The sequence below is a fragment of the Oncorhynchus mykiss genome, chromosome 8, assembly GCF_057628025.1.
Source record: "Oncorhynchus mykiss isolate SJ-2025 chromosome 8, ASM5762802v1, whole genome shotgun sequence".
NCBI lineage: Eukaryota > Metazoa > Chordata > Actinopteri > Salmoniformes > Salmonidae > Oncorhynchus > Oncorhynchus mykiss.
In genome coordinates this window covers 84,806,315-84,823,154 of record NC_143029.1, presented here as the reverse complement: position 1 = coordinate 84,823,154, position 16,840 = coordinate 84,806,315, and the positions used below count along the sequence as shown (strand labels likewise).

General features: G+C 46.3%; 1 protein-coding gene across 6 annotated transcripts in view; it reads left to right on the top strand.

Annotated features, from left to right (window-relative positions):
• LOC110530782 (rho guanine nucleotide exchange factor 18) overlaps positions 1 to 16,840 on the top strand; it is a 49,309-nt gene that overhangs the window by 15,462 nt on the left and 17,007 nt on the right. For all 6 annotated transcript variants that reach the window (XM_036986532.2, XM_036986533.2, XM_090182867.1 and 3 more), the window contains exons 5-15: positions 1,828 to 1,949; positions 2,117 to 2,227; positions 2,458 to 2,701; positions 11,777 to 12,031; positions 12,374 to 12,453; positions 12,612 to 12,790; positions 13,233 to 13,306; positions 13,461 to 13,646; positions 14,301 to 14,519; positions 15,534 to 15,613; positions 15,910 to 15,957. In XM_036986532.2, the coding sequence (XP_036842427.2) occupies positions 1,828 to 1,949; positions 2,117 to 2,227; positions 2,458 to 2,701; positions 11,777 to 12,031; positions 12,374 to 12,453; positions 12,612 to 12,790; positions 13,233 to 13,306; positions 13,461 to 13,646; positions 14,301 to 14,519; positions 15,534 to 15,613; positions 15,910 to 15,957 (1,598 nt within the window). The remainder of the gene's footprint in view (positions 1 to 1,827; positions 1,950 to 2,116; positions 2,228 to 2,457; positions 2,702 to 11,776; positions 12,032 to 12,373; positions 12,454 to 12,611; positions 12,791 to 13,232; positions 13,307 to 13,460; positions 13,647 to 14,300; positions 14,520 to 15,533; positions 15,614 to 15,909; positions 15,958 to 16,840) is intronic.

Sequence of the window (16,840 nt, the reverse complement as noted above, 5' to 3'; positions counted from 1 at the left end):
AGATATAAAACTGTAAAACATTTATTGGATATTTCAAACTTTTTTAACAAATCAAAAACTGAAAAATTGGGCGTACAAAATTATTCAGCCCCTTTACTTTCAGTGCAGCAAACTCTCTCCAGAAGTTCAGTGAGGATCTCTGAATGATCCAATGCTAACCTAAATGACTAATGATGATAAATACAATCCACCTGTGTGTAATCAAGTCTCCGTATAAATGCACCTGCACTGTGATAGTCTCAGAGGTCCGTTAAAAGTGCAGAGAGCATCATGAAGAACAAGGAACACACCAGGCAGGTCCGAGATACTGTTGTGAAGAAGTTTAAAGCCGGATTTGGATACAAAAATATTTCCCAAGCTTTAAACATCCCAAGGAGCACTGTGCAAGCGATAATATTGAAATGGAAGGAGTATCAGACCACTGCAAATCTACCAAGACCTGGCCGTCCCTCTAAACTTTCAGCTCATACAAGGAGAAGACTGATCAGAGATGCAGCCAAGAGGCCCATGATCACTCTGGATGAACTGCAGAGATCTACAGCTGAGGTGGGAGACTCTGTCCATAGGACAACAATCAGTCGTATATTGCACAAATCTGGCCTTTATGGAAGAGTCGCAAGAAGAAAGCCATTTCTTAAAGATATCCATAAAAAGTGTATTTTAAAGTTTGCCACAAGCCACCTGGGAGACACACCAAACATGTGGAAGAAGGTGCTCTGGTCAGATGAAACCAAAATTGAACTTTTTGGCAACAATGCAAAACGTTATGTTTGGCGTAAAAGCAACACAGCTCATCACCCTGAACACACCATCCCCACTGTCAAACATGGTGGTGGCAGCATCATGGTTTGGGCCTGCTTTTCTTCAGCAGGGACAGGGAAGATGGTTAAAATTGATGGGAAGATGGATGGAGCCAAATACAGGACCATTCTGGAAGAAAACCTGATGGAGTCTGCAAAAGACCTGAGACTGGGACGGAGATTTGTCTTCCAACAAGACAATGATCCAAAACATAAAGCAAAATCTACAATGGAATGGTTCAAAAATAAACATATCCAGGTGTTAGAATGGCCAAGTCAAAGTCCAGACCTGAATCCAATCGAGAATCTGTGGAAAGAACTGAAAACTGCTGTTCACAAAAAGCTCTCCATCCAACCTCACTGAGCTCGAGCTGTTTTGCAAGGAGGAATGGGAAAAAATGTCAGTCTCTCGATGTGCAAAACTGATAGAGACATACCCCAAGTGACTTACAGCTGTAATCGCAGCAAAAGGTGGCGCTACAAAGTATTAACTTAAGGGGGCTGAATAATTTTGCACGCCCAATTTTTCAGTTTTTGATTTGTTAAAAAAGTTTGAAATATCCAATAAATGTCGTTCCACTTCATGATTGTGTCCCACTTGTTGTTGATTCTTCACAAAAAAATACAGTTTTATATCTTTATGTTTGAAGCCTGAAATGTGGCAAAAGGTCGCAAAGTTCAAGTGGGCCGAATACTTTCGCAAGGCACTGTACCTGAAATGTTTGACCCAAGTTAAACAATGTAAAGGCAATGCTACCAAATACTAATTGAGTGTATGTAAACTTCTGACCCACTGGGAATGTGATGAAAGAAATAAAAGCTGAAATCATTCTCTCAACTATTATTCTGACATTTCACATTCTTAAAATTAAGTGGTGATCCTAACTGACCTAAGACAGGGGATTTTTACCACAAATGTTAGGAATTGTGAAAAACTGAGTTTTTATGTATTTGGCTAAGGTGTATGTAGACTTCCGACTTCAACTGTGTAACAGGAGTGATAATGTAAAGACACTGTCCCCCTCAGAGTTGATCCAGACAGAGGTGCATCATGTGCGGACCCTGAAGCTGCTGCTGAGTGTTTACCAGTATGAGCTGAGACACAGCCTACATATGGAGGATACTAGGCTTGAGAGGATGTTCCCTCAGGTATCTCCATTTCTGACTCCTAAGGAGTTGAAAAGTAGTTTGAATAAACCACACGGGAGTATAGTTCAGTGTGTGGACTGTAGTCTCTCTTTCCTTTAATCACATATATTTGATCTCCTTCTTAAAACCAATCGATGTGTGTAATCGTTCCCTTATTCTTACATCAGATCGACAGCCTGCTGCACATCCACCAACACTTCCTGTGGTGTCTCAGGGACGGCCGGGACGGACACAACCACCACACTGTCACACAGCTGGGAGATATACTCATCAACCAGGTAGCGTGTGTGTGTGTGTGTCTCTGTGTGTGTATGTTCAGCTAGCTAACCCCTCAGGAGGACTGTGTTATGACAGGGTGGTGGTGTGCCACTGTCCTCACCAGCATGAATGGTTGCTTTGAGAAAACAAGGAAATCATGACTCTCTAAACTTTCCCTTTGTCACACCTGATAAACATGTTGTTTACCTCGTCAGAAGGTTGTTTACCTGACGATCATGTTGTTTTCTAGTTTTCAGGTGAGATGGGGGAGAGGATGAAGGAGAGTTACGGCGTGTTCTGTAGTCACCACGCTGACGCTGTCAGTCTCTACAAGGAACAGCTACAGAACAACAAAAAGTTCCAGAACTTGATAATGAAAATCGGTCGGTTGTCCGTCGTTCGGAGGTTAGGAGTACCAGAATGCATCCTGTTGGTGACTCAGCGGATCACAAAGTACCCCGTCCTGGTGGAACGCATTCTACAGAACACTGAAGGTAACGAACTGACTCAACAAGCATTGTACTACTGAAATCACACAGTTCGACTGTATTGCTGAAGGTAACTAGGTGCACGTGATTAACCTGACTGGCATGGCAGGTAGTTCGAATCTGTTTGGCATTTGACCCAGAGTCTGCAGTGTGACTAGATTGATGGATTTATTTGACAGTTTAAAAATACAAAGTGGATACATTGCATTTAAAGATATCAATATCAAATCATTTCTGGGTAACATTGAAAGTCAATAGATATAAAAAAAATGTTTAAAAAATAAAAAATAGTTTTTATTTGTTTTCTTGTTTTTTGTTGGGGGATGGAGCCAACATGTCTCCATCCAACTTCCCATCCCATTCCCCCACCCAGCCAACATGTCTCCATCCATCCAACCTCCCCTACCGCCACCCAGCCAACATGTCTCCATCCATCCAACCTCCCCTACCGCCACCCAGCCAACATGTCTCCATCCATCCAACCTCCCCTACCGCCACCCAGCCAACATGTCTCCATCCATCCAACCTCCCCTACCGCAACCCAGCCAACATGTCTCCATCCATCCAACCTCTCATTCCCCTACCGCAACCCAGCCAACATGTCTCCATCCATCTAACCTCCCATTCCCCTACCGCAACCCAGCCAACATGTCTCCATCCATCCAACCTCCCATTCCCCTACCGCAACCCAGCCAACATGTCTCCATCCATCCAACCTCCCCTACCGCCACCCAGCCAACATGTCTCCATCCTTCCAACCTCCCCTACCGCAACCCAGCCAACATGTCTCCATCCAACCTCCCATTCCCCTACCGCCACCCAGCCAACAGGTCTCCATCCACCCAACCTCCCATTCCCCCACCGCAACCCAGCCAACATGTCTCCATCCATCCAACCTCCCATTCCCCTACCGCAACCCAGCCAACATGTCTCCATCCATCCAACCTCCCATTCCCCAACCAGCCAACATGTCTCCATCCATCCAACCTCCCATTCCCCTACCGCAACCCAGCCAACATGTCTCCATCCATCCAACCTCCCATTCCCCTACCGCAACCCAGCCAACATGTCTCCATCCATCCAACCTCACATTCCCCTACCGCAACCCAGCCAACATGTCTCCATCCATCCAACCTCCCATTCCCCTACCGCAACCCAGCCAACATCTCTCCATCCATCCATCCATCCAACCTCCCATTCCCCTACCGCAACCCAGCCAACATGTCTCCATCCCTCCATCCTCCCATTCCCCTACTGCAACCCAGCCAACATGTCTCCATCCGCCCAACCTCCCATTCCCCTACCGCAACCCAGCCAACATGTCTCCATCCATAAAACCTCCCATTCCCCCACCCAGCCAACATGTCTCCATCCCTCCATCCTCCCATTCCCCTACTGCAACCCAGCCAACATGTCTCCATCCGTCCAACCTCCCATTCCCCTACCGCAACCCAGCCAACATGTCTCCATCTATCCAACCTCCCCTACCGCCACCCAGCCAACATGTCTCCATCCATCCAACCTCCCCTACCGCCACCCAGCCAACATGTCTCCATCCTTCCAACCTCCCCTACCGCAACCCAGCCAACTTGTCTCCATCCAACCTCCCATTCCCCTACCGCAACCCAGCCAACATGTCTCCATCCATCCAACCTCCCATTCCCTTACCGCAACCCAGCCAACATGTCTCCATCCATCCAACCTTCCATTCCCCTACCGCCACCCAGCCAACATGTCTCCATCCATCCAACCTCCCATTCCCCTACCGCAACCCAGTCAACGTGTCTCTATCCATCCAACCTCCCATTCCCCTACCGCCACCCAGCCAAATGTCTCCATCCATCCAACATCTCATTCCCCTACCGCCACCCAGCCAACATGTCTCCATCAATCCAACCTCCCATTCCCCTACCGCAACCCAGCCAACATGTCTCCATCCATCCAACCTTCCAGTCCCCTACCGCAACCCAGCCAACATGTCTCCATCCATCCAACCTCCCATTCCCCTACCGCAACCCAGCCAACATGTCTCCATCACCCAACCTCCCATTCCCCTACCGCCACCCAGCCAACATGTCTCCATCCATCCAACATCTCATTCCCCTACCGCCACCCAGCCAGCATGTCTCCATCAATCCAACCTCCCATTCCCCTACCGCAACCCAGCCAACATGTTTCCATCCATCCAACCTCCCATTCCCCTACCGCAACCCAGCCAACATGTCTCCATCCATCCAACCTCCCATTCCCCTACCGCAACCCAGCCAACATGTCTCCATCCATCCATCCATCCATCCAACCTCCCATTCCCCTACCGCAACCCAGCCAACATGTCTCCATCCATCCAACCTCCCATTCCCCTACCGCCACCCAGCCAACATGTCTCCATCCATCCAACCTCCCATTCCCCTACCGCCACCCAGCCAACAGGTCTCCATCCACCCAACCTCCCATTCCCCCACCGCAACCCAGCCAACATGTCTCCATCCATCCAACCTCCCATTCCCCAACCAGCCAACATGTCTCCATCCATCCAACCTCCCATTCCCCTACCGCAACCCAGCCAACATGTCTCCATCCATCCAACCTCCCATTCCCCTACCGCAACCCAGCCAACATGTCTCCATCCATCCAACCTCGCATTCCCCTACCGCAACCCAGCCAACATGTCTCCATCCATCCAACCTCCCATTCCCCTACCGCAACCCAGCCAACATGTCTCCATCCATCCATCCATCCAACCTCCCATTCCCCTACCGCAACCCAGCCAACATGTCTCCATCCATCCAACCTCCCATTCCCCAACCAGCCAACATGTCTCCATCCATCCAACCTCCCATTCCCCTACCGCAACCCAGCCAACATGTCTCCATCCATCCAACCTCCCATTCCCCTACCGCAACCCAGCCAACATGTCTCCATCCATCCAACCTCACATTCCCCTACCGCAACCCAGCCAACATGTCTCCATCCATCCAACCTCCCATTCCCCTACCGCAACCCAGCCAACATGTCTCCATCCCTCCATCCTCCCATTCCCCTACTGCAACCCAGCCAACATGTCTCCATCCGTCCAACCTCCCATTCCCCTACCGCAACCCAGCCAACATGTCTCCATCCATAAAACCTCCCATTCCCCCACCCAGCCAACATGTCTCCATCCCTCCATCCTCCCATTCCCCTACTGCAACCCAGCCAACATGTCTCCATCCGTCCAACCTCCCATTCCCCTACCGCAACCCAGCCAACATGTCTCCATCCATACAACCTCCCATTCCCCCACCCAGCCAACATGTCTCCATCCATACAACCTCCCATTCCCCTACCGCAACCCAGCCAACATGTCTCCATCCATCCAACCTCCCATTCCCCTACCGCAACCCAGCCAACATGTCTCCATCCATCCAACCTTCCATTCCCCTACCGCAACCCAGCCAACATGTCTCCATCCATCCAACCTCACATTCCTTAACCCAGCCAACATGTCTCCATCCATCCAACCTCACATTCCTTAACCCAGCCAACATGTCTACATCCATCCAACCTCACATTCCTTAACCCAGCCAACATGTCTCCATCCATCCAACCTCACATTCCTTAACCCAGCCAACATATCTCCATCCATCCAACCTCACATTCCTTAACCCAGCCAACATGTCTCCATCCATCCAACCTCACATTCCTTAACCCAGCCAACATGTCTCCATCCATCCAACCTCACATTCCTTAACCCAGCCAACATGTCTCCATCCATCCTCTCTTTTTTTTGTGTCAGTACTGCCTGCCAGCAGTAATCGTCTCTGATTGATTGAGAGATTAAAGCGGCTATCATCATTAAGTAACATAATAGATGCTGAGCATTGAATATTTATATTAATGCATTTCGATATGATTATTTTTTTTAAACTTTTCCCCAGAAGTATTTAACCGCAGGGCACTCCCACTTCATATGAAGGAATGTGCCTGTCTGATTTAGGGGACACAGTGAACATTTGGGAGTTGGGGACAATTTCATTGTAAGACTTCTCCTTGGTGTTAAATACAGTCTGTGAACAAACTTAAACTGTATAAAATGATGGTTCGGATTACGGGATGCCAAGGTGATATTTTTCCATATCCTGTTCCAGTTAAAGGGTTGTTCAGATTAAATTTGGATCTGTTGACCGTACTTTTTGAATGGCTTGTTCAGAATATGAGCTTTCCAAAAGTGTTCTATATATTATAGTCCTTTCGGGAGCCCAGATAATTTATTTTTAAATCCCATCGTTGGATGGTTCGGTAGTTGGATTTCCCAAGGGACTCCATAGCCGGCATAGCTGACCTAAGTTGTAAATATAGAAAAAAGGACTTACACATTACCAGGCATCTTTCAAATCTTGGGATGTTCTCAAACCATTACTGTCCATGATATTGGCATGGGTACAGATTCCACATTTAGATCATTGTGGGGATGCAAGAGGTCTCCCTCCACATGGCAAGGCATTATTGTGAAATATTGGAGTATGGTTATGCCGTTTTGATTCCCAGTTACACCGTTTTGAAATGTTGAGCAGTAATAGGATCAAAGTGTAGTTTACATTCTTTGAGAGATATATCAGTGGAGACCACCTCTTCCTGGTCAATAGGAGACACCATATTTCTCTCTATACTCAGCCATGGGCAGATGAATAATGTCTAAACCAATTTAGGATGGGGCGAAATGCTAGTGCTTGGAAATACAATTTAAAGTTTGGTACGGATAGTTCTCTTACGTCTTTCCCCCTTTGTAAGTTTGATAGTTTGATCCGAGGTCGTTTACCTTGCCACATACGTTTTGAAACCGCACAATTAACTTTATCCCATAGCCAGAAGGGGGAGACATGGGAAGCATAGAACTACAGAAATTCAGCCGTTGCAATATATTAATTTTGACAATAGATATTCTGCCAATCGAGCAACTGAGATATTATTACATCTGATGAGGTCGGATTGAATTGATTTGAGCATTCTGTTAAAGTTTCTGGTTTTATCTAAGGAATGTTAGCAGTTGATGTTATAATTTAGTAACACAGACCCCAAAGCAAATCAAGGGGATGAAAATAGGTTTATTCAAAGAGGATGAGTTAGATGTTATGCTGAGAGGTAGCTGGTCTCCCCTGTCCTCAGTGATTCTCTCCTGTGATTCTCTCCACAGAACAAAGAGGCAGGATGTTCTTTATAACCCAGCCCTAGCCTGTGGTTGACCATTTAGAATTCCTTGCAATAAAACTGGGACAATGGCCAAATAACAAGTATCCTATTTCGGGCTTGATGCCTATACAAATTCCTCCTATGTCTCTGAACCATTGCTCATTAATCCCCTATTACAAGTTGTTGACTTTTAGTCCTCTTAACCTTTAGTACTGTATTGACCTCTCGTCCTCGATCTCTGCGTTGTGTATTTATCTTCAACGTATTCTTATACGGGGCGACAGGGTAGCCTAGTGGTTAGAGCGTTGGACTAGTAACCGGAAGGTTGCAAGTTCAAACCCCCAAGCTGACAAGGTACAAATCTGTCGTTCTGCCCCTGAACAGGCAGTTAACCCACTAGGCCGTCATTGAAAATAAGAATTTGTTCTTAACTACTCCCCCCCCTAGATCATTTAAAAAAAATATATATATATACTTAAAATGTATTTTTATAAAACAATTAAAAAAAACATGAAAAAATAGACCGTATAAAAAACCATTAGCCGTAAGCATAAAATCATTCACATTAAAAACCTTGCCTTTCTATAAAACACAAAGGGCATGCTGTACTTGCTGTTACAATAAGAAATAGATTTCAAAAAAGTTATAGAAAACAAGTATCAACAGGTGTAATGATGTACCTTACAATTCATACCACATCCTGTATTAGGAGGAAACTCACAACAAAAAAACATAATTGTCTACAAGACAATAATATTCAATCATCCCATTGGCAAGGTAATCATTCACCAAGTCCTTTAATTCCACACTGGTGTCAGTTCCACATTAGAAATGATGTTCTGACAGTCCTGGTTTCAAGATAAATTGATATTTCACATAGATTTCCCCTAAGTAAGCATGTCCTGATTTTCAAGAAGACGTTGGACATTTCACATAAATATCCCTAATATGACGACTGCGATGTACAACATAGAAGCTTATCAGGTTCTGATCATCTTACTATGCTTCTTCACTCGAGATTGCTAATCAATCAGTTCATTATTCTCCAGGCTCCGCTTTGTCATCAACATGGACAACCTTGCAATGAGTGCCATGTATCCATCGTGATTTTCCCTGGACTTTTACTGCTGACCTTGTTATGAGCAAAACTTGATAGAGGACCTTCCCATTTTGGCCCTAATGTCTCTATTACATATTTGTTTACCATCACCCACTGTCCTGGTACTACGTCATGCCCCCCCCCCCCCAGTTATTCCCCACACCTATTTTACTTCCCTACTGCTTTAGAGAGTTGTATGCAATAGTTAAGCATTGTGTCGCTCATAAAGTGAATGTCTGCTTTGTGATATGGGCCGACCTGTGACGACCTCAAACGGACTCAACCCTGTGGTTTTGTTGTGTGTTGCCCGTATACTGCATAATCCCGTAGGCAATGCATCTGGCCATGCTATCCCTTCTTGATGCGTCTTTGAAAGCCTCACTTTCAAAACTCGATTTGTGCGTTCTACCTGTCCACTCGATTAAGGATGATAGACTGGCAACTACACTGCCCTTATGTTCAGAAGAACGAAACACACCATTCCTGTGTAACGAGTGCATTAGTCAGAATGTAATTGTTCCGGAAATCCCCATCTGGGAATGATTTCTCAAATCAGAATTTAGCTGTGTGTTGTGCAGTTCCTTTCTTAGTAGGTTAGGCTTCAACCCATTGTGAGAAACAATCAACAATGACCAGCACATCTTCCTGACCTTTACATTTGGGCAGCGTGATATAATCAAGCTGTAGATGTCTGAAGGGTCCTGGTGGGGCAGGTGCTCATCGTCTCTGTACTTTCCTCATCCCTTGGTGTTGTTTTCCATACAAATGTTGTAATTCGGCACAACAGCCTCAGCTTCTTTCTACACACCAGAATTCCACCATTTGCCCACAAAACAATAAACTATCTTGTCCCACCAATGTGTCCCAAAGAGTGGATCTGTGTTGCCAAGTAGGGTAAGAGTGCATTTGGCGCTACACATCTCAGGTTGTATTTCCACACACCTTTTTGGTTGAGTTTGCATCCTGCAGCCAACCATTCCCGCACTTTGTCTTTTGGTGCACTGCTTTGCATATCTCTAATGTGCTGCAATGTATCCAAGGTGTGTCTCCTAATCAGTTTAGGTGACGGAGGTGTTCTCTTGGCAGCCCTGCCAGCCAATCCATTACCTTTACTCTCGTCTGGAAAGATTTTTCCATGTGCTTTCATTTTCAAAATCGCAACTTGTCCAGGTAACTGGAGAGCATTCAGTAGAGCCATCACCTCTGGTCCATTGTTCACAGGAGCTCCCAGTGATGTCATGAATCCTCTGTTTTTCCATATTTTTCCAAAATCATGGGTAATTTACCTATCGCCCTCTGTCTCTGCATTGTTTATTTATCTTAGAAATATTCTTATAGGAAGGAAGTATATCTACTCCCAAGTTTTTAAAATGGGAAACGATTGGGATTCCGTAAGTAGAGATGGAGTCCTCCATCAGGGTCTTGGGCGACACTAGGGCTGATTTGGTTAGATTCATTTATAACTTGAGATAAAACAGAATTTACCAATTGATCTTCAATGTGTGCGGGAGCGATTTTCGATGCGTTGTCTAGATATTGGAAAATATTGTCTGTGTTTAACGAGATGAAGTGATCACTAGATTTGAGGGAAATTTGTGTTATTTTCTTCGATTGATGAATTGCTTTGGTCAGGGGTTCCATGGATAATAGCAAAGGTGAAATTGGATCTCCTTATCTGCTGCTTCTAGTGATTCTGAATGGAGCAGAGCAGATATGTCCTCCCTATAGATGAGGGATTAGCATATAGTATTTTAAGCATATTAATGAAATTAGAGACAATTCCCATACAGACTACAATGGACATATCTCTGGGTCTATCAAAAAGCTTTTTCTGCATTGAGAGAGATTACAGCCCAAGGAGCTGTTGTTTCTGATGAAGCGTTTATGATATGTAATAGTCGACGGAGGTTTTCTGAGGGAATTTCTTTTTCTTAACAAACCCGCTTTGGTTCCGTGTGGAGTCTCCAGACGGGATGACAACATTTTGGAAAAGAGTTTCATATGTGTTGATCTAAGATAGGGGGCGATACTGAGAACACTAGGTGGCATCCTTACCGTTTAAAAAAAAAAAAGAAAAAAAATGAATGCTGTATTCACATCTCTCCTGAAATGAACCATTGTGAACGGCTGTGTTCATAATTTCAAGCTATAGTGGACCTAATTTAATCCAACATTTTTAATAGACCTCAGAAGGAATAATAACCCATCCAGGTGATTTGCCTTTATTCATGCTATCCAATGACATAATCTTTAAATTCTGTTCTCTTTTTTTCTCAATAAATGTAAGTTCTGTCTTGACTTTGGAAAGAGTAATAGCCACATCGTCTGAAAAAGGTATTTGTTCAGAATGCTTTAATGCAGTAAATGACATTTCCAATTCTACTTTAATTGTGATTTATTCAACCCAGATGCAAATGTAGTTGCATTATTTTAAATAAACCCTTTGGTGGCATCCCATAAAATCCAGGGGTCATCGAGTTAATTTTTATTGATCATTATGAATTCATTCAGTTCAATTTCAAATGTGTCACAGAATGTAGGACTTTGTAGAAATGCGATGTTGAAATGTCATCTTGTGGCTCTTTTAGTAGATTCTAAGATTTTAAGTTGGCAGTAGTAAAAGCGTGGTGGTCAGACAAGCTCTTATGTCAAATGTATATTTTCTTGATTAAAGACAATCGAGGTATAGATAATGTTTTATTCCTGTTGAGTAGAAAGTGTACTTACTGTAATAGTTCTATTAAAGAAGTTCCACAAGTTCCATTTTGATCCTCTGACTTCTCTCTCTCTGTGTCCTCCTCTCCTCCCACCAGCCGACAGTGAGGAGCACGGTGCCCTGATCCAGGCCCTGGTTCTGATCAAAGAGACCATCTCTGCTGTGGACTCCCAGGTCCATGACTATGAGAGGGCCTCCAGGCTGAGAGACATAGGCGGCAGGCTGGAGCCTCGTTCCCATGGCCGGTGGAAGGACGGCAGGGTGTTCACGAGAGAGGATCTGGCTGAGGGCCTCAGAACCCTGCTCCACGAGGGGACGGTCAGCTGTCGGGTGGCAAACGGACGGCTCAAAGGTGGCGACCTCTCTAATCGGCCCTTCTGGGATATTGCAATGGGTTGTTTTTTGGGGGGGGTGGTATTTGCGGTGGAAAAGCTTGGTTTTTACTGCAGTTTTTAGGAAAATTGGACAACGGTTTCTTCTAGTAATCAGTGATACTCATTCTGGACACCCAAGACCACATGTGACCTATCAGGCCCTGATATAGTCTATATCTAGAAGCCATAATTCCTTCTGGTCAGGTCACACAGTCAGAACTCCTGATCATAGTCATACTTATCTATTAGGAATGCTGTGACGATCTGTGAGGACGGCGTATTTGTTGATTTGAGTGTCTGCTTCTATCCCATGTCTTCAGACATCCACGCTGTTCTGTTGTCAGATGTCCTGCTGCTCTTACAAAAAGAAAAGGATCAGAAACTCATATTTGCTAATGTGGTGAGGGAGTTTTCTCAATATAAGAGAATCTGTGTCCAGCTACTCATTTTAATCCAAAAATGTGCTAGTTTTAAAGTATGGCCTCCTTCAAGGAGAGAAGGCCAGAAAATGTTGATAACCTCTGATCCTCTCCACCTCGTCCTCCTCTCCTTTTTCAGGACAACAAGACGTCGGTGATCTCCCTCCAGATGCTGATCGTCAGGGAGATGGCCCATGAGGACAAGGCTATGTTCCTGATCAGTGCTTCGTCCAGCATGCCAGAGATGTACGAGATACACACCTCCTCCAGAGAGGACTGCAACACTTGGATGAGCCTTATACGAGACGCTGTCAACAGGTAGGAATCACACAGGTAGGAATCACACAGGTAGGAATCACACAGGTAGGAATCACACAGGTAGGAATCGCATAGGTAGGAATGACATAGGTAGGAATGGCATAGGTAGGAATGGCATAGGTAGGAATGGCATAGGTAGGAATGGCATAGGTAGGAATGGCATAGGTAGGAATGACATAGGTAGGAATGACATAGGTAGGAATGACAGGTAGGAATGACAGGTAGGAATCACATAGGTAGGAATCAAATAGGTAGGAATCACATAGGTAGGAATCAAATAGGTAGGAATCACATAGGTAGGAATGACATAGGTAGGAATCAAATAGGTAGGAATCACAAGTTATTTTACTTTCTACACTTTCAACTGATTTGGAATCAGCGTATGGGTCAGTTCTTAGGGCTTATAGTAACCCCAATGTGTTTGACTCTCTTTGTATCCCAGTTGTCCAGTAATGGAGGAGCAGCTGAGCAATGAGCAGGAGGAGGCCAGGCTAGCCAGGCTCAGAGACTTCCAAGGTATGAGACTCTACCAACTCTACCACAGAGCTTCAAAATGTCCTCAATAACAGCTGTCCAAATGCCTTCAATTCCCATTATCAAGCCTTAAGGAATGTTTCCAGAGCTTCTCGTGTTTTTTTTTTTTTTTACCATAGAATCTGTGTGTTTTCAGAGCGTCTGTATGTGAAGGATTCCCAGATCGTGCAGAGCCTGACAGAGAAGCTGCAGATGTTTGCTGACATGGCGGAGGCTGTAACAGGGAGGGAGGATGTAGCTGCCCACTCCTGTCTGCTGCTCCGCGGTGACGCCTCAGACCTGCAGCAGGGGGAGACACTGCTCAAGGGGGCCATCACTGAGGGTAGGAATGAAGCACGAATCCACTCCTAGACCATGCCCTAAGCCAGGGGTGCCCAAACCTTTTCACTCAGGCCCTCCTTCCAGCATTGGGGAACATCTTGCGCCCCCCCCCCCCCCCCCCCCCAATGTCTATTTCTATGGGCACAAGCACTGTTCATTACTCAAACTGTTCACACCCCTGTTGTTGGTGGAGAGAGAATTTAGCAGGTTTTAAGATTTTCTGCAATTCTACACATTTTGTCTAATGTGTATTCATGTGATATTTAAGTGATTGAAACATTATAACAAAATGGATGAGCTAAAAGCCGTTAGCTGACATGGGCTAGTTGATCTGGACATTTCTGACACGTTATAAATAGCTTTCTAAGGTCTTCCCTTAGGGGGAGCGCCCCACAGTTTGGGAACCACTCACCTAAGCAATTGTGGAGGGTTTGATAGGTTAAATTTGATAGGTTAAAGCAATATTGTAATATCTCCCCCATCCCCTCTGTTGACCCCTGACCTTGGTACTCCTGGCAGGTCTGATCTGATAATAGTTCACGTCACCATCGTCTTTAGTAAATCTGTTCTAAATGTTGACCCACCATGAGAATCCAATGTCAGCTTGTCTGTCAGATAATCAGATTTTAGGTTCTTCTTATTCTTCTTCTCTCAGTGGAGAATCTGCAGAACCTTCTCCTGTCTGGTGTGACTGTGCGAGATCCCCACCCCCATCCAGAGGACAGCCTGGGACCAGGGAGGTTGAGTTTGAGGCCAGAAGTGGTACGGCTTTATCTAGGGGGGCTAGGCCTTGGGCGGCTGGGGAACCTGTCGGTGCATAGGAGAGCTGAGACCTTTGGAGGTTACGACTGCAACCCTCCCACCCCCATCAAGAGTAAGTATTTTATTTATAAAAAAAAGAACTAACCCCTTTTTCTCCCCAATTTCGTGGTATCCAATTGGTAGTTACAGTCTTGTCTCGTCGCTGCAACTCCCGTACGGACTTGGGAGAGGCGAAGTTCAAGAGCCATGCGTCCTCCGAAACACAACCGTCGGAGGAAACACCATACACCCGGCGACCGTGTCAGTGTGCACTGCGCCCATCCCACCACAGGAGTCGCTAGTGCGCGATGGGACGAGGATATCCCTGCCGACGCTGGGCCGATTGTGTGCCGCCCCATGGGTCTCCCGGTCGCGGCCGGCTGCGACAGAGCCTGAACTCGAATCCAGAATCTCTAGTGGCACAGCTAGCACTGCGATGCAGTGTCTTGGGCCTTCCGAGTGGTGCAGTGGTCTATCAAGAGTAAGTCTGTCGGTCTGCCGCTCAGTCGGTCTGCCGCTCAGTCGGTCTGCCGCTCAGTCGGTCTGCCAGTCAGTCGGTCTGCCAATCAGTCGGTCTGCCGCTCTGCCGGTCAGTCGCTCTGTCGGTCTGCCAGTCAGTCGGTCTGCCGCTCTGCCGGTCAGTCGCTCTGCCGGTCAGTCGGTCTGCCAGTCAGTCGGTCTGCCGCTCTGCCGGTCAGTCGCTCTGCCGGTCAGTCGGTCTGCCAGTCAGTCGGTCTTCCGCTCTGCCGGTCAGTCGGTCTGCCGGTCAGTCGGTCTGCCGGTCATCCGCTCAGTCGGTCAGTCGGTCTGCCGCTCAGTCGGTCTGCCGCTCAGTCGGTCTGCCGCTCAGTCGGTCTGCCACTCAGTCGGTCAGTCGGTCTGCCGCTCATACAGAGGGACTATTATGTCCATATCTGGTCCTATCGTTCCTCTACCACTGTCCATATCTGGTCCTATCGTTCCTCTACCACTGTCCATATCTGGTCCTATCGTTCCTCTACCACTGTCCATATCTGGTCAAATCGTTCCTCATATCTCACAAATCCAGTGTTATCTTTTGAACACAGTTTAACATAATGTTTTCCAGATGTGGAGGGACGACCTCAACGTTCAAACTCTGACCCCCAGCTACAGAACCTTGACCAATCAGAGAGCCTGGAACTGTCGGTGAGTGACCGGCTATCCCAATCTCCTCGCAAGTGTGCTCTTGTTTTCTCCTCAGAGAGGAAGGGAGGTGTGGACTAGTTTTTAGTTTGTCTGATTCATGGTTTAGTGATTACAAGCTGATGAGGCACCAAAATCATACTGTAGTTCTCCATGCTCAAATCCATCCTTCCCTGAAGCCAAGTTAGGTGTTACTAGATTACTCTCAACCTGAACATACAATATCTTGATGTTTAGTCTCCTGAATATCTGAAGTGAATAGGTTTTCTTGTCTCAACCTTATTTCTCAATCTCCCCAGTTCTTTTGCGCCGTGCTGACGCTCTCACATAGACTCTACGGTCTGCAGGTAAGACATACACCGACTGTACAAAACATTAAGAACACCTGATCATTCCATGACATAGACTGACCAGGTGAATCCAGGTGAAAGCTATGATCCCTTATTGGATGTCACTTGTTAAATCCACTTCAATCAGTGTAGATGAAGGGGAGGAGACGGGTTAAAGAAGGATTTTTAAGCCTTGAGGAAATGTTGACATGGATTATGTATGTGTGCCATTCAGTGGGTGAATAGGCAATACAAAATATGAGTGTTTTTGAACAGGGTATGGTAGTAGCTGCCAGGCGCACCAGTTTGTGTCAAGAACTGCAATGCTGCTGTGTTTTTCCACGAGCAACAGTTTCCCGTGTGTATCAAGAATGGTCCACCACCCAAAGGACATCCAGCCAACTTACCTCAACATGGGCCAGCCTCCCTGTGGAACGCTTTCGACACCCTTGTAGAGTCCATGCCCTGACGAATTGAGGCTGTTCTGAGGGCAAAGGGGGTGGGCGGGTGCGCAACTCAATATTAGGAAGGTGTTTCAAATGTTTGGTATACTCAGTGCAAATATTCTTTACATGCTTCAGGTTCATCCTGTCTTATCTTACCAGTCTGAAGTGTGTCCCCCTGCCTCTCCCTATGTCCCCTGCCTCTCCCTAGTCTGAAGTGTGTCCCCCTGCCTCTCCCTAGTCTGAAGTGTGTCCCCTGCCTCTCCCTATGTCCCCTGCCTCTCCCTAGTCTGAAGTGTGTCCCCTGCCTCTCCCTAGTCTGAAGTGTGTCCCCTGCCTCTCCCTAGTCTGAAGTGTGTCCCCCTGCCTCTCCCTAGTCTGAAGTGTGTCTCCCTGCCTCTCCCTATGTCCCCTGCCTCTCCCTAGTCTGAAGTTTGTCCCCCTGCCTCTCCCTAGTC